The sequence below is a fragment of the Rhinatrema bivittatum genome, chromosome 4 (assembly GCF_901001135.1).
Source record: "Rhinatrema bivittatum chromosome 4, aRhiBiv1.1, whole genome shotgun sequence".
In the NCBI taxonomy this organism is placed as follows: Eukaryota; Metazoa; Chordata; class Amphibia; order Gymnophiona; family Rhinatrematidae; genus Rhinatrema; species Rhinatrema bivittatum.
In genome coordinates this window covers 446,371,047-446,394,196 of record NC_042618.1, presented here as the reverse complement: position 1 = coordinate 446,394,196, position 23,150 = coordinate 446,371,047, and the positions used below count along the sequence as shown (strand labels likewise).

Genomic DNA, 23,150 nt, shown 5'->3' with positions numbered 1-23,150 from the left:
ATCGTCGGTTCAGTGTGCTGCGGCAGTCAAAAATCAAACAGAATGTTGGGAATTATTAGAAAGGGAATGGTGAATAAAACGGAAAATGTCATAATGCCTCTGTATCGCGCCATGGTGAGACCACACCTTGAATACTTTAAAATCATTAGATGTCTACAATGGGTAGATGTGAATTGGTTATTTAGTCTTTCAGATAATAGAAAGACTAGGGGGACTCCCTTGTAAATGCATTTTTAAACTGAATAATGAGGTGTATGTTTATTTTTTCCTGAACAATTAAAAATGTTTATAGATTCTCGTAAAAGAATGCTCTCTCCCTCCTCTCCTCAAGTAAGCCCTATTACTCAGGCATGAAGAATTAGGTTGGAGTTAGCCATCGCGATTGTTTGGTTTAAAAATATTTCTTCAACTAGCTCCTATATATTAGACTACTCTTCTTTTTCCACTCTCAGCGTATTGTGGTCCAGGTAAATAATGTTTTTATTTCTAAATGTAATGGAATTAATTTTCTTGAGTATGTTGTTTCTGTTTTCTGTGCAAAGTTGTACTTTGTAATTATATGAGAAAATTGAAAAAAAAATCATGAGAGGTCCAGAACGGGTAGATGTGAATCGGTTATTTACTCTTTCGGATAATAGAAAGACTAGGGGGCACTCCATGAAGTTAGCATGTGGCCACATTTAAAACTAATCGGAGAAAGTTCTTTTTCACTGAAAGCACAATTAAACTCTGGAATTTGTTGCCTGGGGATGTGGTTAGTGCAGTTAGTATAGCTGTGTTTAAAAAAGGATTGGATAAGTTCTTGGAGGAGAAGTCCATTACCTGCTATTAATTAAGTTGACTTAGAATATAGCCACTGTTATTACTAGCAATAGTAACATGGAATAAACTAGTTTTGGGGGTACTTGCCAGGTTCTTATGGCCTGGATTGGCCACTGTTGGAAACAGGATGCTGGGCTTGATGGACCCTTGGTCTGACCCAGCATGGCATGTTCTTATGTTCTTATAGAGCTGCTAAATTTCACACCACACACGTGGCTTCCTTGTGGAAATTTGCCTCAGTGCGAACACTAGGAATTAAAAGTGTCCATATACATTGCATTCAACACAGGTTGTTCAAAATTGCCCCTATAAATTGTGGCCTTCACATTATGCATATTTTTGCTATTTGAAGATTATAGTACTCAAAAGTTCCCAAAAGGGGCAAACAATATCTTCCAAGAAGCTAATGCAGCATGCTTTCAATTATTGAGCAGCTATGCCCAAGTCCCAGTTTCTTAGTGTCCAGTCAGATGAATCTAGAACAAGTGGGTTATGCACCTCTACCAGAAGATAGAGTGGAACAAATTGATGTTACAGTATATTTACCCCTGCAATGACATCAGCCTCCTAGTATTCTCCATTTCCTGCAGATGGTGGACATGCATCTCCCTACTGGAGATTACTTCATTTTGAGAAGGAGAATTAAGGAAATAAATTTGCTCTGCTCTCCTGAGGTGATACCAAATGGTCCCTCCCACATTTGAGAAATCCTGAGGTGATTTTATTTATATGGTCCAGTAGCTGGTTTCAGCCAGCGTGGACTTAACTGCTTAATCAGCTGAAAGGCAGTGGTGCAGGAAACAGAGCTCGGTGGTGATGGCACATGCTGTCCCCACCCTGCAGCTGGAGACCATCTGTGTACTCGACCAGGTAAGGCTGAGCTCTGATAAGTTAAAAGTAATTCAAAGACTTACAAGGAAGCTTTTGTTGTGTATGGCTTCCTCCTTCCTCCAGTCTCCATGCTTGGCGCACCATTCCAACATTGATCCTACTCCATGGAAGATCGAGGGACGTGGGCAGCCTGGTGGGCTGAGTAGCCTCCTTAGACTAGGCCCACTCTGCGGCTTTTTTGCTGTGCACCATGTGGTAGGCAGCAATGGCATTTTGTGCGCTTTCTCAGGCTGCCCTTTACAGCATTGTCAGTTCGGCGTGTGCATCTACCTGTGTGTCCAGGTTGTGCAGCAAGCTTTTGGATGCATAATTGAGCCTTATAGACTGTGCGTCCCAGTTAAGTAGCGACCTAGTGACCACAAGCTTACCTGTGTGCACAAGTTCTGTGCACTTAAATTTTTTGGGGTGCTTATTTTTGGGTCACCTAGGGCCTTATTTTCCAAACGTATCGCATGCGGTAAGGGAAGTTTCGCACGCGAAATGTCCCTTTTCGAATGCGATACCAAAATGGGGGCGGAGTCGGCCCCAGAAGAGGAGGAGTCAGGGCATCACCGGGGCCGACTCCACGACAACAGCGTGCACAGCGAAAAGGGTAAGTGCCTTTTCGCTGCCTATTTTGCTCCCAATAGCTACACCTCCTATTGTGGCGCTATTGGGGCGAAAACGGAAGCGATCGCACCGCGACGATGCGATGGCTGCCGGGCTAGCGCAGGCCCGCCCGCATTTCGGCCCCCCAGCCCTCATCTTCTAAAGTATTGCAGGCCTGTGATACTTTAGAAAATGAGGCCCCTAGTTAGTCACCTAAGTCTTGGATGCCTAATTTTTGGGCACCTAAGTTGAACGCATATATATATATATATATATATAATTTATATATATATATATATATATATATAACAAGCTAGACGCACGCCTCAGGCCTCCTTTCAGCACACTGTCGGCCATAATGGCACCTAAACCTAAGAAGCCTAAGTGCCTTTCTCTTTGCACTGCCTGTCAAATTAGGGTGTCTCAGCCAGGAGTGTCTGCTAACTTGTGCCAGTGCTGTTTGGAGGCTCAGGGAGAATTATCTTCCTCTGATTTCACTAAACCTGGTTATTCCCAGCCAGATGTAGGTCTGGGCAAAGACAACTGAGTTGGGGTGCGTGAATTTGGAACACCCCTAACTGGTTCCTCAACGGGGCACAATAGTTCAATGAGTATGCCTCAGGTGCCTCCTGGTTTGGATACTTCTACTTTTTCATGGGTAGAATTTTTCCAGGGGTTGCAATCTTTTCTTCAGGCGCAATTTTCAACCTTGTCCAATGCTCCCAAAGCAGAGGTGCATGTAGCAACCTTGCCTGGACCTTCTGTTAAGTGCCGGAAGTACTCCTAGGGCAGCAGCAGGATCTTTTGATGGAGATCCGGATGGCACGATGATGATGCTAATCCTGACTCTCTTGAGGATGGTGAAATTCCTTCAGGATTAGAACTATATAAAATTATGGAGAAATTACTTACCAGATAATTTCTTTTTCCTTAGTGTAGACAGATGGACTCAGGGACTAATGGGTTATGTGTTCCTCTGCTAGCAGATGAGAGACGGAGTCAGGTTTCAAAGCTAACATTCATCCTAGATATACCCCTGTAGTGACCTCAGCTCTTCAGTCTTCTCTTCGAAAAGCATTGTGGACATATATATCGAAGAGCTTGATTCGAATTTGGATACAACTTGATTAAACCTTGGTTAACAAAACTTGATTAAACAACTTGATTAAAAACTGGAGACTGCCAGTGTACTAAACCAACATAAGCCGCTGAAACCAGCCATGCTGTGGATGCCCTGAACCAGCTTACCCCTATTCATATGGAATTGAGGTTCGCCTCATAGGATATTTCATTGGCGCCTCTCCTGGGCAGCCATGGGTGGGATGCTGAGTCCATCTGTCTACACTAAGGAAAACAAAATTATCAAGTAAGTAATTTCTCCATTTCCTAGCATGTAGCCAGATGGACTCAGGACTAGTGGGATGTACAAAAGCTACTCCCAAACAGGGCAGGAGGCTGCCCATGGTCCTGTTAGCACTGCCCTTGTAAAGGCTGCATCCTCTCGAGCCTGGACATCCTGGCGGTAAAACCTGGAGAAGGTATATAGGGAAGACCACGTCGCTGCTCGACAGATGTCAGCGGGCGATAATAGCTTAGCCTCCACCCAGGATACTGCCTGGGCCCTAGTAGAATGAGCTTTGACCTGGAGGGGTAAAGGCTTCCCTGCCTCTACGTAAGCTGCCTTGATTACTTCCTTGATCTTAGCAAACTATAAAGCTCGCGAGGCCGCTTCTCCCTGTTTCTTCCTGCCATGAAGAATAAACAAGTGATCTGTCTTATGCACTGGTTCCGAGTGCTCCAGGTACCACACTAGGAGTCTGCCAACGTTTAGATGGTGAAGAAGTCGGGAGTCTTCTGTGTCCTTGTGTCCCTCCAGAGAAGGCAAGGAGATGGATTGATTCAAGTGAAACTCCAAGACCACCTTTGTTAAGAAGCAGGTGACGTGAGAAGCTAAATGTTCCTGGAGTAAATTGAAGGAATGATTCCCGATAGGATAGTGCCTGTTAGTTCTGAGATGTGACGGGCCAAGCATATTGTCACCAAGAATACTGTCTTAGTGTTAATAGGCGTAGTGACAGGCTGTGCATCGGTCTGAAGGAAGGTCCTGCTAGGAAATCCAATTCTAGATTGAGGTTTCATAGGGGGACCAGTCACTTTAAGGGTGGTCGGAGTTGTTTAACCCCTTTTAGGAAATGGGCTAAGTCTGGATGTGCCAATAGATGGTTTCCATTCACCTTGGCCCTGAAGCAGGAGAGGGCTGCTACCTGGACCTTGAGGGAGTTGAGGGACAACCCTTTCTTCAGGCCATCCTGTAAAAATTCCAGAATCAATGGGATCTTGGCCATTCGCAGGGGCACCCCGTGGCCCTCACACTAGGCTCAAATATTCTCCAGATCCATATGTATGCCAGAGACGAGAACTTCTGAGAGTGAAGCAAGGTGGCGATCATGGCCGCTGAGTAATCACGCTTCTTCAGGTGAGCCCTCACAAGGGCCAGATCGTAAGAGAAAATTGAGACGGATCTTTGTGAAGAATCGGGCCCTGCTGGAGAAGGTCCCGGTGTGGGGAGAGGCCCAGAGGACTCCCCACGAGGAGCCTTTGCATTTTTAAAGATGGCGCCGGCCATCCAGTGCTCCCTCCATGTGATAGGGCTGGCCAATGGCACGGATACCCTGTCACATGGTAAGGGCAAAGGCCATCGGCGCCATTTTGATTAGTGGCAGCCGACGGCCCAAGAGCGGGAGATCGCTCCCGGGACCCCCACTGGACCACCAGGTACCTGTAAAATGTTTTTGGGGGGGGTCAGGAGGGTGAGGGAAGCAAAGGGATTCGTTTTAAAGGGTCGGGGTGGGTTTTTTGTTTATCGGCTCGGGCGCAGCCAATAAACAAAACCGCGATCGGGCCCGATGAAAAAAAACCCATATGTGAATCGGAACCAGAATCCAAACCGATTCCAGTTCCGATTCACATCTCTAATAGCCAGTCCTCCTCTGGCCAGGTCTCTATGAGGGCGTTGATCCCTTGGGTTCACTGATCTCGTCTGTGACTGAAGAACAGGGGACTTTCACATTGTGAGATGTGGCCAGTAGATCTTCGGCCGGGAGGCCCCAGCGATTTACTAGAAGCTGAAAGTCTTTGGTCGACAGCATCCATTCCCCCAGGTCCAAGCTTTCCCTGCTGAGGAATTCTGCTGTGACATTGGCTTTTCCTGCTATGTGGGAGGCCGAGATCCCTTGTAGGTGTAACTCTGCCCATATCATAAGGGGTCTATTTCCAGAGACACCTGATGGCTCTTGGTTCCTCCCTGGCTGTTGATGTAGGCAACCGTTGTTGTATTGTCTGATATCACCCAGATCGCTTGTCCCTGGAGCCTATGGCTGAACTGCAGGCATGCTAGTCTGACCCGCTCGAGCTTCCAGGAGGTTATGTTTCAGTTCACCTCTTCCTTGGTCCATTCTCCTTGGGCTGTCAGCTCCTGACAGTGGGCTTCCCACCCTCGGAGGCTCTCATCTGTCATGAGGATGATCAGCACGGTGGGGATAGGCTTACGCCCCTAATTAGGTGGATTTCCTGTAGCCACCACTGGAGCCGAGAGCATACCTCCGTTGGTAGGTGGAGGCGAATCCAGTAGTCTTGGGACAGTAGGTTTCAGCGTGACAATAAGGAGCATTGGAGAGGCCACATGTGAGCCCTCGCCCATTATACTACTTCCAGTGTTGATACCATGAGGCCGATGACCTGAAAATAGTCCCTCACCTTGGGGAGCTTTGTGGTCGTCAATCGGCATACTTTGTCCATCAGGTTCCTCCTCCTCAGGGAGGTAGGAAGACCTTGTTCTGCTTGGTGTCAAATTGGGCCCCCAGGTATTCTAAGGACTGGGAGGGCTTGAGGCTGCTCTTTTCCATGTTCACGACCCAACCGAGTTCCTGTCGGAGGGACCTGACCTTGCTAGTCACCTGGAGGCTCTCCTCCACTAACTTCGCCCGGATCTGCCAGTCATCCAAGTAGGGGTGCACCAGGATCCCTTCTTTCCTCAGTGCTGCCCAAACGACCACCATAATTTTGGAGAATATTCTGGGGATGGTTGCCAGACCGAAAGGTAATGCCCAGCACTGGTAATGGTGGCTCAGTACAGCAAAGCATAGGAAATGCTGGTGGTCTTGAAGGACTGGAATTTGAAGGTCCAGGGAGGTTAAGAACTCTCCTGGTTGCACTGCCATTATGGTGGTGCAGAGGGTTTCCGTGTGGAAGTGCAATAACCGCAGATGATATTGACGCTCTTGAGATCCAGAATGGGTCAGAATGAGCCCTCTTTTCTTGGGCACGATAAAATAGATGGAATAACGCCCCGAATTTACTTGAGGTGTGTGTACCGGAGTTATAGCCCTCAGACTGAGGTGCCTTATCAGTGTGGATTCCACTGCCAGTTTCTTGAGCTGGGAGTGGCAAGGTGATATCATGAACTTGTCCCAAGGGATGCGGCAAAATTCCAGAGCATAGCCTTCTCGTATGATGTCCAGTACCCATTTGTCTGCAAGGGCTTGTAGTTCTGATGTCCCTGATGATTTTCTTAAGAAAAACAAGACTACAAGTTTATCCTCGCATGTCAGGCAATGGGGTAAAACCAGGACCGGATCAGCCTGTCCTGAAAATCTGTAGCCAGTTGGCAACCCTAGCTAGCAGAGGTTCCTGCAATAGCAGCAGATGCCTTCCCTCTCTCCCTGGGAAACAATGAGTTCTGTTTTACTGAGATGCTGTTAAGATTAAAGTGAGTTGTTGTCATGTCATATCTTTGGTGTTGTATATTACTGTAATTTGTGTATATTTGTTTTTGTACACACATTTTGGTAATTTGAGTGTTTTATTTTGAATATCGCTTAGGCCATATTGTTAACTGATAAATTAATTTTTACTAATATAAATGTTCACATCTCATCATGCTTGACTCCAATCATACCCAACAAGACAGTAAAGTGATGCCCAAATCTCCTGCACTATATGGGATTGATGATCTCTTTTTCTCTCGCCCTGTCATTGAAATTACCTGGAGATGAAGAGCTTGAAGGGCCTCAGGGAGTGGGATTGGAATGTGGTCCAGGTTATTATCAGTTAGATAGAGATTGATGAAGGTTTTTCATATCCTATAAAATTAGAAACATTAAGACAATGTAATGTTGTTATGTCAGTTTTAGTGTGGATTCATTGTCAGCACATTTCTGTCTGGATGCCTAGCGGTTCACTAAATTGTTACACATAATTTCCAGGCTGCGTACACTGTATGTGCTCTGTGTTGTTCTGATGCTGCCAATTTTCCTCCAATTCTATTATCTTCTGTATTGTTGGCAAAACACTCTGTTAGTATCCCTGTCTCTCAACTCTGATATAATGGTTAATGGGTTTTGGGTAACTAAGAGCCAGATATACTAAAGATTTTCTACCATTTTGTGTCAGTGGGGGAAAACACTTAGTACTGAACATATTGTCCTCAGTTTTTTAGGATGAATCTCACTCAACCTCACTGACTGGCTGTAACGGGGTGTATAGGAAACTCCCAAAAACTACCTTAAGAGACTGGCCACAGCTATCTAGCCCAGTCCTCCTTAAGGATCAACCCCACAAGGGAGGCTCCCCTTACCATTCTTTAAGGAGTCAGGACCCAGAAGATCTAGAGAAGTCCCGAGGAGCACGTAGGAACCCAGTTTATGAGAAGACCTACTATGTGTATTGTCTGAGTGCTACCAGATCTGCAAGGTGAGCTGTATATGTTTCCTGTTTTGTTTTCTCACTGTAAATAAATTTTCACCTAAGGAACAGCTAGCATCTGCCTCCTTATTCCTTGTGGCTGTTTCCTAAGTCATGACTGGCCACGTAACCACTTATGGTGGCAGAAGTGAGGACTTTCTTGCCTAAGCAGGAAGCATAAACAGAAGCCCACAGCTACAGCAGAAAAAAAAATCTACAGAATTTGTTTCTTTTTTCCTGGGGCCTCACAATTCTACTCAACCAGTATAAGTTACAATAGGCCAAGAGACTTAGCCCTGCCTGTGCAGTCAGGGTTCAAGTAGTGAGTCAGGGCAGGACAGGCCAGCAGGTTTGTTTGGTTTTTTTTTTCTTCCCTCTCCTTCCTCCGGAAGCAGGAAAAATAAAGCAGGTGATACAGATCCTTGCTACAGGGCAGCAGCAATTTTATATGCCCTACAAATTCAAACTGACCACCAGTAGGTGCTGCAAGAAAAATTTATGCAGCAAAACAGTGCTAACTCAGGTAGCACAGGCCATACAGACCGCTGTGACCAGGCCCCCTCCCTTGTCACTAGTGCTTCTTAAGATGATGGAGAAGACCCCCAACAGTTTCTTGAAAAACTTTGAACTTACAGCTCAACTGACAAGCTGGCCAGAAGATAGGTGGACTACCTATCTGGAGAATCTACTTACTGGGTATAGTCAAGAAGCCTTCCAAATAGCCAGTCCAGAAGGGAGGGCCATATACTAGGAAGTCAAGGCTGCCATTATAGAGAGAGCTGGACTCAATCCAGAAGCTTACCGACAGCGCTGGGAGTGCTGCAAGATAGGGAAAACCCACAGAATCTATTCCACAGACTAAAAGATGTAGCTTGGAAATGGCTCTACCTAGAAGGAAAGACTAGGATGGAGATAGCCAAAGCAGTTCTGCTGGTTCCTAAACAGCCTAGAACGGCCTATGTGATAGTGGATCTACCGACACCCAAATCTTACACTTGAGAAGGCACTGAAAGTAGCAAAGGCCTATTATCAGGTCCAGACCAGGTCTGAGTTGCCATAGTCCCCAGAGAAGCCTCTTGACCCAGGTAGAGGACGACGAAGTCCTATGAGCCAGAGGCCCCCAACCACCAGTATGCAGATCCAGCAGGACTTTTCACCTTAACTCGCAATCCTCAGCCGGCCCACCATGTTTCAGTTGTGGAGAAAGGGGCCATTTTGCTAGAGACTGTTACCCCAGGGAAGATGTGCCAATGGACATTAATTTCATGGCCCCACATTATTGTAATTTTGTGGATGCAGCCAACCAGGAAGTCTCTACATTTGTGATTCCTGTTGAGTTAGAGGACTCTTCAATCCAAGTATTAGTGGACAATTAGAGTGTGAAAATGCTCATATGAAGAGACTTAGTGAAGTGCATCCAGACTGACTATGGGAAAACTGTGACCCTGCCATTATCCACGGCAACCAATGGTAGTATCCTACAAGCCAAGTACAGCTGAAAACACCAATCGTCCAGTCCCAAATAGAAATGAGAGTTCTTCCTTGACTTCCCTACCCCATAGTGATAGGACAGGATTATCTGAACTTCAAAATTCTGTGAAACTAGTTCACGTTGGGTTCACCTCAGGCCAGCAATGAAGAACTGACATTTCCAGAGCTCTTCCCCTTATATGATACAGGTCTGGATCTTTAAGACTCTATGACTCCTAAATCCCAGAGGCAATATAGAGAAGAAAAATACAGTGATGCAGCAAATTTAGAGACAACTGTGTAGGAAGGGTCAGGGGAAGAGCAGCAACCCAGAGTGCCATAACTAGCCTCTTTAAGTGGGAAAACGGGGGTGACCTGAGAAGCTTCAGACAGGCCCAGAGGGAGGATGAGTCCTTCAAGTGGGCCTGGGAGCATATACAGAGGATGGACAGAAAGCTAGGCCCTGGAATGCAGGTTACAGACCCTATTACTTTTTATTTTGTAATGAAAGGGGACCTACTTTACAGAGTCACAAAGGGAAGCATGGAGGGGGAATTGATTGAGCAACTCTTAGTACCCAAATCATATTGCCAAAAAAACATGCAAAAAAGATTGCTTCAGAAGAAGGCTTGGGAACAGTCTTAGTCCAAGAGAAGGATGGACTAGAACATCCTGTGGCATATATAGTAGGGATGTGAATCGTTTTAGGACGATTAAAATTATCGTCCGATAATTTTAATATCGTCTTAAACCGATATGGAACACAATACAATAGAGATTCTAACGATTTATCGTTATAAATCGTTAGAATCGTGAGCCGGCACACTAAAACCCCCTAAAACCCACCCCCGACCCTTTAAATTAAATCCCCCACCCTCCCGAACCCCCCCCCCCAATGACTTAAATAACCTGCGAGTCCAGCGGCGGTCCGGAACGGCAGCGGTCCGGAACGGGCTCCTGCTCCTGAATCTTGTTGTCTTCAGCCGGCGCCATTTTCCAAAATGGCGCCGAAAAATGGCGGCGGCCATAGACGAACACGATTGGACGGCAGGAGGTCCTTCCGGACCCCCGCTGGACTTTTGGCAAGTCTCGTGGGGGTCAGGAGGCCCCCCACAAGCTGGCCAAAAGTTCCTGGAGGTCCAGCGGGGGTCAGGGAGTGATTTCCCGCCGCGAATCGTTTTCGTACGGAAAATGGCGCCGGCAGGAGATCGACTGCAGGAGGTTGTTCAGCGAGGCGCCGGAACCCTCGCTGAACGACCTCCTGCAGTCGATCTCCTGCCGGCGCCATTTTCCGTACGAAAACGATTCGCGGCGGGAAATCGCTCCCTGACCCCCGCTGGACCTCCAGGAACTTTTGGCCAGCTTGTGGGGGGCCTCCTGACCCCCACGAGACTTGCCAAAAGTCCAGCGGGGGTCCGGAAGGACCTCCTGCCGTCCAATCGTGTTCGTCTATGGCCGCCGCCATTTTTCGGTGCCATTTTGGAAAATGGCGCCGGCTGAAGACAACAAGATTCAGGAGCAGGAGCCCGTTCCGGACCGCTGCCGTTCCGGACCGCCGCTGGACCCGCAGGTTATTTAAGTCATTTGAGGGGGGTTCGGGAGGGTGGGGGATTTAATTTAAAGGGTCGGGGGTGGGTTTTAGGGGGTTTTTAATGTGCCGGTTTTGCGATTTTTCGATTTTTCACGATTTTTCACGATATTTTACCCCCCCAAACGGCAACAATACGATTCCCTCCCCCTCCCAGCCGAAATCGATCGTTAAGACGATCGAGGACACGATTCACATCCCTAATATATAGTACATTAGCTAAAAGCTGTTGCCATGTGCACCCGCTTGCGCACGCCAATCCCTGATTTTATAACTTGTGCGCACCTGCGCGAGCAAGCTATAAAATGCGGCGTACATGTGTGCACGCCGGGTAGCGCACGCACATGTACGCTGCGCGCACTCCTTTTAAAATCTACCCTATAGGGGAGAGGCATTCCAGGGTGTGGAGTCTGGGAGGAGTTGGACTTGTGCACATACTTTTTGATTTTAAAAAGTATGCATGCAAATTCTCTCGGCAGACCTAATGTGCACCAAATAGCAAGTGCAACTGTGTGTGCATAATATTTATTGCTGAGAGAATTTTCAAAGCAGACGTGCATAAGTGGACATATCTGCTAATATGTGCGCACATTTTAACTGTTTTTGTGCACATTTTATGAGGGTAATTTTCAGTGTCAGTGGAAGGCTAAAGTTTGCATGTACAAAGTGAGAATATAAATGGTATCCCCGTCCCAACTTTGCTCCCAGAATGCCTCTTCTGCTGCACAGAAAAGTATGTACAGAATGACTTTTGCATGTACTTTTACATGCACAACCTCTTCAGGCATGTTTTATGCTTGTAAATCCTTTTGAAAATTCATCCTGTGTACCCTCAAATCCATATTAAATCTGGAGTAAACTTACGCACAAAAATGTGTGCAAAAACAGCAGTTAAAATGTGCACTCAACCTGGCTCATTTTATTACATCGGCCTACTTGCCAGAAAGTTGGATTAAATTGGATGAATAGTTAAAAAGTTAGTGGGGAATGGGGGACATATTCACAGGGGAGGAATAAGCAACAGATATGGCGATCTTATAAGACCAGTTTCTCTGGGGAACCAGACAAAAACAATTGTTGACCCTGTCTTAGTTCAGTAGTTTTTCTTTTGCCACAGAAAAGCTTCTAAAGCATCTTATTTTTGTTGCACAGTTGTGGCCTTACCTTAAAAGCCTCGGGCTTGATTCCTTTGCTGCCTAACTTGTTGAGACTGACATCGATGAACGTCATGGTGTCAGGCAGTTCAGGGAGCTGCCTTATTCTGTTGTCCTGAAGCACCAGTTCTTCTAGTTGAGGTAGCCCCCCAAAAGCATCCTCATCAATCTCTGAGATGAAATTCGATGTCAAATCAATCTTCTTTAATTTGCCTGGCAAGATGAAGTTAACAGAAGATTAGAGTGCCAGAACATATTTGGTTCTTTTTTAAAGCACTTTGCAACTCAATCTGATCTCAACCCGATTCAATCTGTCCATCTGGAAGCATGACACCCAATCGGTGAGAATTCACAGATTGGGTGCAAAGATGGAGCATGGGCCTGGCACTTACCCTATTGAAATTGACCTTGATTTGCTAAGAGTCACATAATTTTCAACAAAATCAAAAGTGAAAAGCACTAGAAATTCAAAATTATAAGCATAATTTTCCCACCAATCTGATACCTTTTCTTGTTTCTACAATGTTATAATTTTCTTAACTTAGCAATAAATAATAGTGAGTTGCAAGTAAATGTTTTACAGGAGAACATGACTTGATTAATTATCTTTTTGTAGCAGACGTTCCATGGAGGACTGGAAACCTACAATACAGAACAAAAATGTGGTTGATGCTGCTAGGTCTAGTTTGACATTCACATTGATATTTTTGATAACAGCCTCACAATGCTCAAGAACAAAATTTTCAGTTCTCAATGCTCAAGAACAAAATTTTCAGTTCTCATATAGTTTATTATTTTTTTTATATGCTGACATTCAGTCTCAATTGAGATATCACACCAGTTTACATTCAGGTACTGTAGGTATTTCTCTATCCCCAGAGGGCTTATAATCTAAGTTTTTGTACCTGAGGCAATGGAGAGTAAAGTGACTTTGCCCAAGGTCACAAGGAGCAACAGCAGGACTTGAATGCTGGTCTCCTGGTTCATAGTCCACTGCTCTAACCACTAGGCTATGCCTCCTCCTTCCTACAGTTATTAACAAGTACATTTTAAAAGGAGCACACATGTGCCCATAAAAAGCACATTTTGGGCATGCAAGTAAAAATATGTTGAATTTATATCGTGCGTGCAAATCCACGTGCATCATTTAAAAATATCCCTATCACGATACTCACGAGAGAGAGAGAGAAACAGTCTGACACTCTATATATCTCCCACTGTAAGAAAGGTACTTTCAGCTCAGGGTGGGTTTGGGGGGGGCAGGCAGTGTTACAAAGCTCTAGGGATGTGAATAGTTTTTTGACGATTTAAAACAATCATCAGATATATTTTAAATTGTCAAAAATCGTTAGAGCTGCGTTACAATAGCAATTCCCCCGATTTATCGTCAAAAAATCGTAAATCGGGGGAGGGGGGAGGGCGGGAAAACCGGCACACCAAAACAACCCTAAAACCCACCCCGACCCTTTAAAACAAATCCCCCACCCTCCCGAACCCCCCCCCCCCCCCGGCGCTACCTTTGCCCTCACTATGTCATACGACCCGTATGACATAGTGAGGGCAAAAGTAGCGCCGGCGCCATTTTGAATATTGGCAATACGGCCCGAGTGCAGGAGGTCGCTCCCGGACCCCCGCTGGACTTTTGGCAAGTCTTGTGGGGGTCAGGAGGCCCCCCCAAGCTGGCCAAATGTCCCTGGGGGTCCAGCGGGGGTCCGGGAGCGATCTCCTGCACTAGTGACGTCAGGTGAATGGAACCAAAATGGCATCGGAGCTACCTTTGCCCTGTCATATGGTAAGGGCAAAGGGCCACCGGCGCCATTTCTATTAACGCAGCAGAGGCCCGAGAGCGGGAGATCGCGGGAGATCGCGCCGGGACCCCCCCACTGGACCCCAGGTAATTTAAAACATTTTGGGGGGTTCGGGAGGGTGGGGGGATTTTGTTTAAAGGGTCGGGGTGGGTTTTAGGGTTGTTTTGGTGTGCCGGTTTTCCCGCCCTACCCCGATTTACGATTTTTTAACAAAAAAAACCATGACGATCAGATTTCCCTCCCCCCCCAGCCAAATTCGATCGTTAAGATCATCGATCACACGATTCACATCCCTACAAGGCTCTACAGACCCTTGCACCCTAGGCACCCAAGGTGTACGTCCAGAAACATGGACGCCAAACCTTTGGATGCACAGTCTGTAAAGGTCGCACACTAGAGATGCACAGGCATGCATCGACGGCACATAGTGAAAAACGCACACAATCATCCTTGTGGCCTACTACACGCCAAAAAGGAAGAAGCCTGAGAGCTGGGCCTAGCCAAATGGCTGTTCAACCCGCAGTGCCTGAACTATCCCTACACCACACAGAATTCCCCAGGGACCTGAGCAGGAAGGTAAATGTTTTTACTTTAAAAAAAAAAGAGAGGAGTTTTCCTACTTGGTCTATTGGTTAATGGTTACCAATCTCTTATCATGTGGCTTAGGCAATCCTGGCTGCACTCAATGAGACACTCTTGTTTTCATAGCGCCTTTTTTTTGACAGGAGCGGTGGCTGTCAGCGAGTTTGACAGCTGATGTTCAATTTTGCCGGCGTCTGTTCTCAAACCCGCTGACAGCCACGGGTTCAGAAACCGGACCTCGGCAAAATTGAGCATCCGGTTTTCAACCCCCGAGCCGCGGGCTGATTTTACATTTTTTTTTTTTAATTATTTTTTACTTTTGGGACCTCCGACTTAATATCGCCATGATATTAAGTTTTTACTGCTTTTCTGTACACTTTCCCGGTGCCCGGAGAAATTAGCGCCTACCTTGGGTAGACGCTAATTTCTGAAAGTAAAATGTGTGGCTTGGCTGCACATTTTACTTACTGAATCGACCTAATAGGGCCATCAACATGCATTTGCATGTTGCAGGCGCTAATAGTTTCGGGGGGGTTGGCCGCGCGTTTTCGACTGAATAAGGGGTAAAGCTAGCGCGTCGAAAACGCGCGTCTAAATGCGGGTTAACAGTGCGCTCCACCGGAGCGCACTGTACTGTTTCGGCCCGTTGGTGAGTGCACATACCTCCTACTCCACCCCAATTCAGCTCTCTCCCTCTCCACCCCACACTTATTTCCTATCTCCATCCTATCCAGGATGCAATCCTCTCTTTTCCTCCAGCCACCTGCGCAGTTCTCTCATTTTCTGTCCCCCCTCCATCTCGCTTCCTCTCCTTCCCCTACTGCAGTCCAGTCTCCTCCTCCCCACTCTTTTTTTTCTCCTGTCCCTCAGTCTCAGTCTCAGTCTCTCTCCTCCTGTCTTCCCTGCTGGCTCTCTCTCATCCCCCTCACTCTTTTGTGTCTTCCCTCCTCCATCACTCATTTTCTCTCTCTCTTCTCCCCTCAGCCGTCTCACTCTCTTCCCAGACCCCCACACCTCCTTTCATCTCGACACTGCTGTTTTCTGAGGCCAATATGCTTCTGCTGCCTCCTGCTCCCTGGCCTGTCTCACCAGCCCAGAAAATGCACACTAGGTGAGTGGGTGATTGCATTTTTTGAAATACTGCCCATCTATCTATGATAGTAATGAAGCAATGAGGAAGACAGCAAAACTGAAGTGGCTAAGGAGTGATACCCTATAAACAATTAAACCTCTGTGACCATCAGCCAGGATGAATTCTTTGCAGTGTGAACAGGAATAACTGGGCAGGATGAATGGGCCAATAGTAGCTACTATAACTATATTTAAAACTAAAGCTGTATTGTCAGTGTTGGAGTTCATACTTAGGTTTGCAAAGTCACTTTTGTTTATCTTTCCGATTTTGTTGTAACGGGAGTAGAAGTGAGTAGTTTGCTTAGGGAGTGGAGGGACAGCAGCCAGCTCGTGATCATCGCAGTAGACTGTGTTTCCCAAACAGGTACAAAGAAGGCAGGTTGGAAGACCTAGAAAATAAAATAGAATGTGATAGTTACTGTGGGTCCAGTATTCAAAGATAACAAGCTTTCTAAGGGCCAGATTCATTAAGGCTTTTCTCCCATCTTACCGTGCAGAGCAGATGCAAGTTTTATCTTGCCCTTTGGCCATGCACAGAAGCATTTTTGTTCTGTCTTGGTGTTAGTAACTCAGCCCCTCTGTTACAGCAACTCCTGACAAATTGACAGAAGCATTCCAATGGCACTTGGACAGAAAAAAGTAAAGGACATTTTGTGTCTATGGGAAAAACCCTAGTGAATCAGGTATATAACTTATCTGGCTAACTTAGAAGGGCTATTCAGTGGCACTGTTATGCATAACATATTTGGTTAACTTAACTGGATAAGTGCGAATATCGGCACTTATTCAGTCAAGGTAACTATATAAGTAGTCCTTCCCTGATCCACCCTATGCCTGCCCCCAAGATATCCAGCCATCTACTTAGCTGGATAAATACTATTGGCCTCCCCAAGTTTAAAATACTGATTTCTTGAAGAAAATTTGTAAAATTCAGTTTACGTTCTTTAAAGTGCTGTAGGTGGGGCAACTGGGAATGAAGCATGTACGGCTGTGATAGATAGTGTCAGGATGAAGCTGATGTATTACACCCGTAGGATTTCCTATGGCTTAGAGGCCTTGATCACGGGGAAATTTTCTACACATGCAAATTAGCCATGCAGAAATCTTCCACATAAATCTGAGCTCTGAGGCCAGCTCCCTGAGATGTGTTTATATTTTTTTGGGAAAACCAGCATGCAGCAACTCGTTATTTATGAATTTAAGTAAACTTTCACATGTAGTGGACTATGCATGAATGTTTTACTATGGAGATGTGCAAAATAGCTGATTTTGTATGTTTTTCCTAAATGTAGCCCCTCCTGTGAAATAAAAATAAAATGGATGTTAGTACATGAGCCTCAGAAGCTTATTTTGTGTCTGAATGCATTCCAAAACCTAGTACCCTTGAACAAAGATTAACAGTAAATCATATGATTGTGCCATTTAGTGTGTGAATGGCTCAGAAGTGGTGAGCAAAAAAATATAAAAGTGTTAAAAGTTATGCAAGTTATAATTACAGCTCAAATTATACTAACATGAAATGTTTTCCACAAAATCACTATTATCTCTCCATTATAAAGTTACAGGGGTTTCTGGTTTTAATTCCCTATAAACAAGTGGTGGTGTACTATTAAGCATTAGCAACACAAAAGAAGTTGAAGAATGCAGCTGTGGCATCAGGTTAGGAAAATTTATTGGGCAGGTGTTTGTCTGCAGATGAGGCTCTGCAATGGATTATGGCAGTCAATAGAAATGGGGTATCTACTGATTGACATAGTTATGTCAATGGAATTTGCAGAAGTTACCACTCTTGTACATTCCATTGCTATTATAGACTGATGATTATACATAATAGAAACAAATGTATGTCCTGTGAAAACAATCATTCAAGAATATCATCAGGCCCCTTATATTTGTTGTTCTAAAAAAGTGAACATATTACATGATTTTCATATATTCATTGTGTTTATGCTGATAATGACAAGTGTGCCTTATTAATATTAGATACAGGCCTACAATTTTTAATCATCTGTTGAAATTGCCTTAGTTGAGAGATGGATGCTAACAATTTAACAGGGGTGTGTGTGTGTAGGTCAGGGGAGGAAAACAGCATGCGTACATGACATTTTCACAACTATTCACTATGTTACCCTTCTTACCCACCCACACAAGGCATCAGGTATGTATTCTCAGCACTGGGCTATTAAAAACCACCCCCTGAGATAACATAGTAAATGATGGTAGCTAAAGACCAAAAAGGCCTGCCCAGCAGATAATCTTAGGAAATATTTCTTTACAGAGAGGGTGGTCGATGCATGGAACAGCCTCCCAGTGGAGATGAAAACGATATATGAATTCAAGAGAGCATGGGATAAATGTAGGAAATCTCTGAGGGAGTGATGGGAATTGTAAAGGGGCTACATAAATTGGATGGATGGGGAGACTAGAGGGGCCATGTGATGGTTTTTCTACTGTCATGTTTCTGTTTCTAAACTTCCTTTCCATTGAAAAAAAAGCTTGGCTTCCTGTGCATTAACACCTTTCAAGTATTTAAATGTCTATCATCTCCCCCTCCACCGTTTCACCTCTCTCCTAGGGTATACATAATAAGTTCCTTGAGTCTCGTCTCACAGGGCGCTTTTGGTACAAACCCTACAACATTTTGGTTGCCCTTCTTTGGATAATTTCTAGCCTCTCTGTATCCTTTCTGAAATATGGCCTCCAAAACATAACAAGCGTGGCCTCACTAATGACCTTTTAAAGAAGCATCCAAGCTTCCTTCCGGCTCTGGCCACCACCTTATCACACTGTTTCGTTCCCTTGAAGATCATCTGACACTATTACACCAACATCCCTTGCCTAGTTGGTTCACATCACCTACTGCATACACCCCCATTAATTTCTGCACCACAAGTGCATCACTGTACTTTTTTTTGGCATTGACTCTTAAGTGCCAAGTGAACTAAAGAAGCTTGAGAATTGGTCTTTCTCAAGCTTCTTTAGTTCACTTTTTATTCTGTCTTTTCCTTCAGGGTTATCCACTTTGTTGCAGTTCTTAGTGTCATCTGCCAAAAAAGGAAAACTTTCCCTTTAACTTCTTTGCAGTATCACTATCAAAGTTATTGAACACAACCAACCCTAAGAGCAATCCCTGATGCATTGTATCAAGGTCTGACCAGGGTGTGGTCAGAGCTTACAATTTTCAGCCAGGCCAATCTATCCAGGTAAATCTCTTTGAAAATTCTCCTCATCTCTATTTGAGATTGTTGTTCAGCTGATTTCTGTGAAAACTGAAGTCTACCTTAGAATAAATAAGTATTCAGTGGGTGCCATGCTGGTTCTATTGATACCATCAGAAGCTACAGAACATTGAGAATACTAACCTGCATTTGTTTGAGGCCCAAGAACCCCAGGAGTCGTAGGCCCTTGTGTAGAACCATCAATGAGTTTTGGGGTTGATTCTTCTTCATCTGAGTCCTCCGGAAGCTGCTGTGAAGAGTGAATCTGTCTGTGCTCAGTAGGCAATACAGTTCTAATCTCTATCTGAGGAATACAATTACATAATTAGGCAAATATTTTATTGCTTGTATATTAGTACCTTTTTTTTGAGCTTCATTTACTGATGTCTACCACAGGAGGTCACTGACAGCATAAATGTGAACACATACTGTACCCTGATAGACTGTTTTGTTTTGACTAAATTTGTGTTGCAATTTACAAAATCATTGCTTTCAAAATTTAATTTGCACCTCAGGCAGACCTTTTATATAATAAAATGTTTGCACATTTTATCATGCCTAATTTAACAAAATTTTAAAAATATGACTTTTTTTAATGTTGTGCCATATGAGAGCGAAAAAAAAGAACAATTCTATCCAGTGTGCCCAATTATTCCTGTCCATGCTGCAATGATATATCCCAGGTGCCAGCCCTAGAATGCGATGACTTGTAAGGTATATATCTGTTTAATTGTTATATGTAAAGCCTGTTGCTAATTTATCGTTTTACTGTAAACCGAGGTGATGTATAACTATACGTACCGCGGTATAAAAGAATCTATAAATAAATAAATAAATAAATGAAATATCTCCTTATCTAGGACAGCTTTTGCTGTCTTTCTAATTTGTTCTTTACCATCTCGGGCAGATGAGCTTCTAGGTTCCTCCACTTAATTCACAAACAGCACCACTCCCTTCCCATGTCCAACTGCAAAGCTTTATAATATTGATTGATTTATTATTTATTTATTTATTGGTTTTTATATACCGCCGCTTATCAAGATATCACGTCGGTGTACAGAGAACATATTAACATATGCCTTAGCGTTATACATAGAATAAGATAGTAAAGGTTAATAAACTATACGCCAAAGCATTATACATAAAACAAAATAATAAAAAGTTAAACTATTACAATGAACAACTCAAGAATGTGGAGGAGGCAAACAAGGCTTAAGTTAATTAAATATGCATAGCAAAGTGTAATTAATAGATAAAACAACTTAGGATATTACTTAAAAATAGCTTAAAAATTAACATTGGTGGAAATAACTTAGTATGAAGGGAAGGTAGGGGAGTGGGATGGTAGGAGATAGAGTAAAAAGTTGGGAGAGAGAGGCTGTGACAGACGTTACATGTAAGGAGAGGTGATAAAAGTGAAACAGGAAAGCATCATTAGAGGCGGGTGGCACAGATATCCCTGGATAGTGGATACCTATGTGAACCTCTAGGGTTATAAGGAGAAGAAAAGATAGGGTGAAAGAGGCAAGATAAAGAATGAGAGGATTGGCAGATGGAAGCTATGGAGGAGGAGATTGGAATCATGTGTAAGCTTGAGTGAATAACCATGTCTTGAGTTTGTGTTTAAATAACTTGGTGGACAGTTCTAGACGCAACTCAGAGGGCATGGAGTTCCATAACATGGGGCCAGCGAGAGACAGGGCGCGGGCTTTAGTGGAGGCATAAATAAATGTTTTTGGAGAGGGGGTTTGCAGGGTGGCTAAGTATTGATTTCTAGTTGGTCTGTTAGATGTATAAAATTGTAATGAGTTAGAGAACCAGTTAATTTCAGGATTGTGGAGAGCTTTGTGGATGAGTGATAATGCCTTGTATTGTATGCGAGAGTGAATAGGGAGTCGGTGTAACCCCTTAAGGATAGGGGTGATGTGCTCCTTTGAGGTAGTGTTGGTGAGGATACGAGCCACAGTATTTTGCAGGATTTGTAGCGGGTGTAAGGAGCTTTTGGGTAGGCCTAATAGCAGAGCATTACAATAGTCAATTTTCGAAAAGACCATGGCTTGTAACACAGTACGGAAATCAGAAAAGTGCAATAATGGTTTGAGTTTTTTGAGTGTGTGGATCTTGAAAAAACTTTCTTTGAGTGTTGCATTAATAAATTTTTTCAGTGACATTTGGTCGTCAAGTAGGACTCCTAGGTCCCGGACTTGGGAGGAGAATTGTGTGCTTGGCGGAATAGTAGGTGTTATGGGCGTAGTATGTAATGATGTAGGAGGTGATATAACAATGAGTTCCGTTTTTGTGGTGTTAAGGGCAAGTTGAATACAGTTTAAGAGGTTGTTAATTGAGGTGAGAGTAGCTTGCCAGATTTCAAGAGCTTTGGGTATAGATTCAGTAATAGGAATAAGGACTTGTACATCGTCGGCGTACAAATAGTGAGGTAGCTTAAGGCTAGAGAGGAGCTGGCAGAGGGGTAGCAGGTAAATATTAAATAAAGTAGATGAGAGTAAGGAGCCTTGAGGGACTCCCTGTGAGAGGGGAATTTCCTGAGATTCGTAGTTGCCAATTTTGACTTTATAGTTTCTGTTGCAAAGGTAAGAGCTAAACCAATTGTGTGCAAGACCGGTTACTCCAACTTCGAAAAGTCGTTTGAGTAAGATCTGATGGTTCACGGTGTCAAATGCAGCTGAAATATCTAGTATTACTAGTAGATGGGATAACCCTTTATCAAGACTTTTGATCAGGTAATCAGAGAGTGAAAGAAGAAGGGTTTCCGTGCTGTGTAACTTCCGAAAACCAAATTGAGACGCGGAGAGGATTTGGTGTTCATCTAAATAGTGAGCTGGCGGTTAATTGTTTTTTCTAATATTTTTGCAATAAATGGGAGATTGGAGATGGGGCGGTAATTAGTAAGTTCAGCTGGGTCAAGTTTAGGTTTTTTAGGGTGGGTTTAAGGATGGCTTGTTTTAGTGGGTTAGGAACAGTACCAGAATCAATGGACGCATAATAATCTAAATAGCTACAAATACTAGCATTAGGGCTGCTTTTACCTATGGCAAAATGGGCAGCTGCCCTGGGTCCTGCATAGCAGTGGGCCATTGCATGAGCACATAGGACTCTGCCCTAGTGACTCTGGTGACCTGGGCCCCAAATCTCAAGAGAGCAGAGGACAGCCCTCTGTTTGCTGCTCCAGTCCCTCCTTTCCCATATAGCGTGCAGGGAACAGGAGAGAGGGGGCATGAGTCTGGAGCAGGCAAAGTAAGGGGAACAAAAAAAGAAGATCCACTCTGCTCTTACATGAACCGCAGATCAAAGAAGAATTCGGATTTTGCCTAAACATTTTTATATCTAATTTGTGGTACCTTATTCCGTGTTGGTAAAGTCTGGGTTTTGCATGTATTTATTTATTTATTTAAGCATTTTATATGCTGGGTTACGTTGGGAACATCACCCTGGTTTACAGGTAACTTAATGCAGCAAGAGGCTTTACAATGAACAGGTATCAACGTAGTAACAGGATTAAGAGAGCAACAGTAATAATTAACAATGTAGAAGGGGTATATATTACAAGCAAGGGGGGTGGCAAGGGATGCATTGGCCTGGAAGGGAGATGTGCAAGGGAGATGTACTGGGGAACTGTACAGGGGAAATGTACAGGAAAATAGAACATGTTAAGGAGAAATTCACTGAGACCTAAAAGGCGGGGATGTATAAACAGGGAGGAGGACTAAAGGGATTTAGGGATTATGTATTACCGGAAGTGATAAGAGGGTAATTTAAGGAAAATTATGCAGGGGTATTTACAAAGAGGTGGAGAGGAAACAGGCTGGGTATAGAGGGTCAGTTAGGTGTATGCCTGTTTAAAGAGCCAGGTCTTGAGATGCTGTTTGAATTTTTTTGGGCACAGTTCCTGGCAAAGACTAGGTGGCATCTTGTTCCAAAGGGCAGGCCCAGCGATGGAGAGGGCACATTCTTTGGTAGACTTAAGTTTTGTCAGTTTAGGCGAGGGTGTTTGCAGTGTCACACAGTGTTGGGTTCTGGTAGGTCTGCCAAGGGTACGAAATCGGAGGTGTTCTTTGAACCAGGGCAGGACGTGATTATGAATGGATTTATGAATGATGGTGAGGGATTTGTATATAATCCATGATGTGATAGGCAG

General features: G+C 44.4%; 1 protein-coding gene across 1 annotated transcript in view; it reads right to left on the bottom strand.

Annotated features, from left to right (window-relative positions):
• EPYC (epiphycan) overlaps positions 1-23,150 on the bottom strand; it is a 49,229-nt gene that overhangs the window by 7,176 nt on the left and 18,903 nt on the right. Inside the window, 5 exon segments of the mRNA XM_029597619.1 lie at positions 7,346-7,423; positions 7,425-7,442; positions 12,266-12,468; positions 16,007-16,165; positions 19,139-19,298. Of these exon segments, the coding sequence (XP_029453479.1) occupies positions 7,346-7,423; positions 7,425-7,442; positions 12,266-12,468; positions 16,007-16,165; positions 19,139-19,298 (618 nt within the window).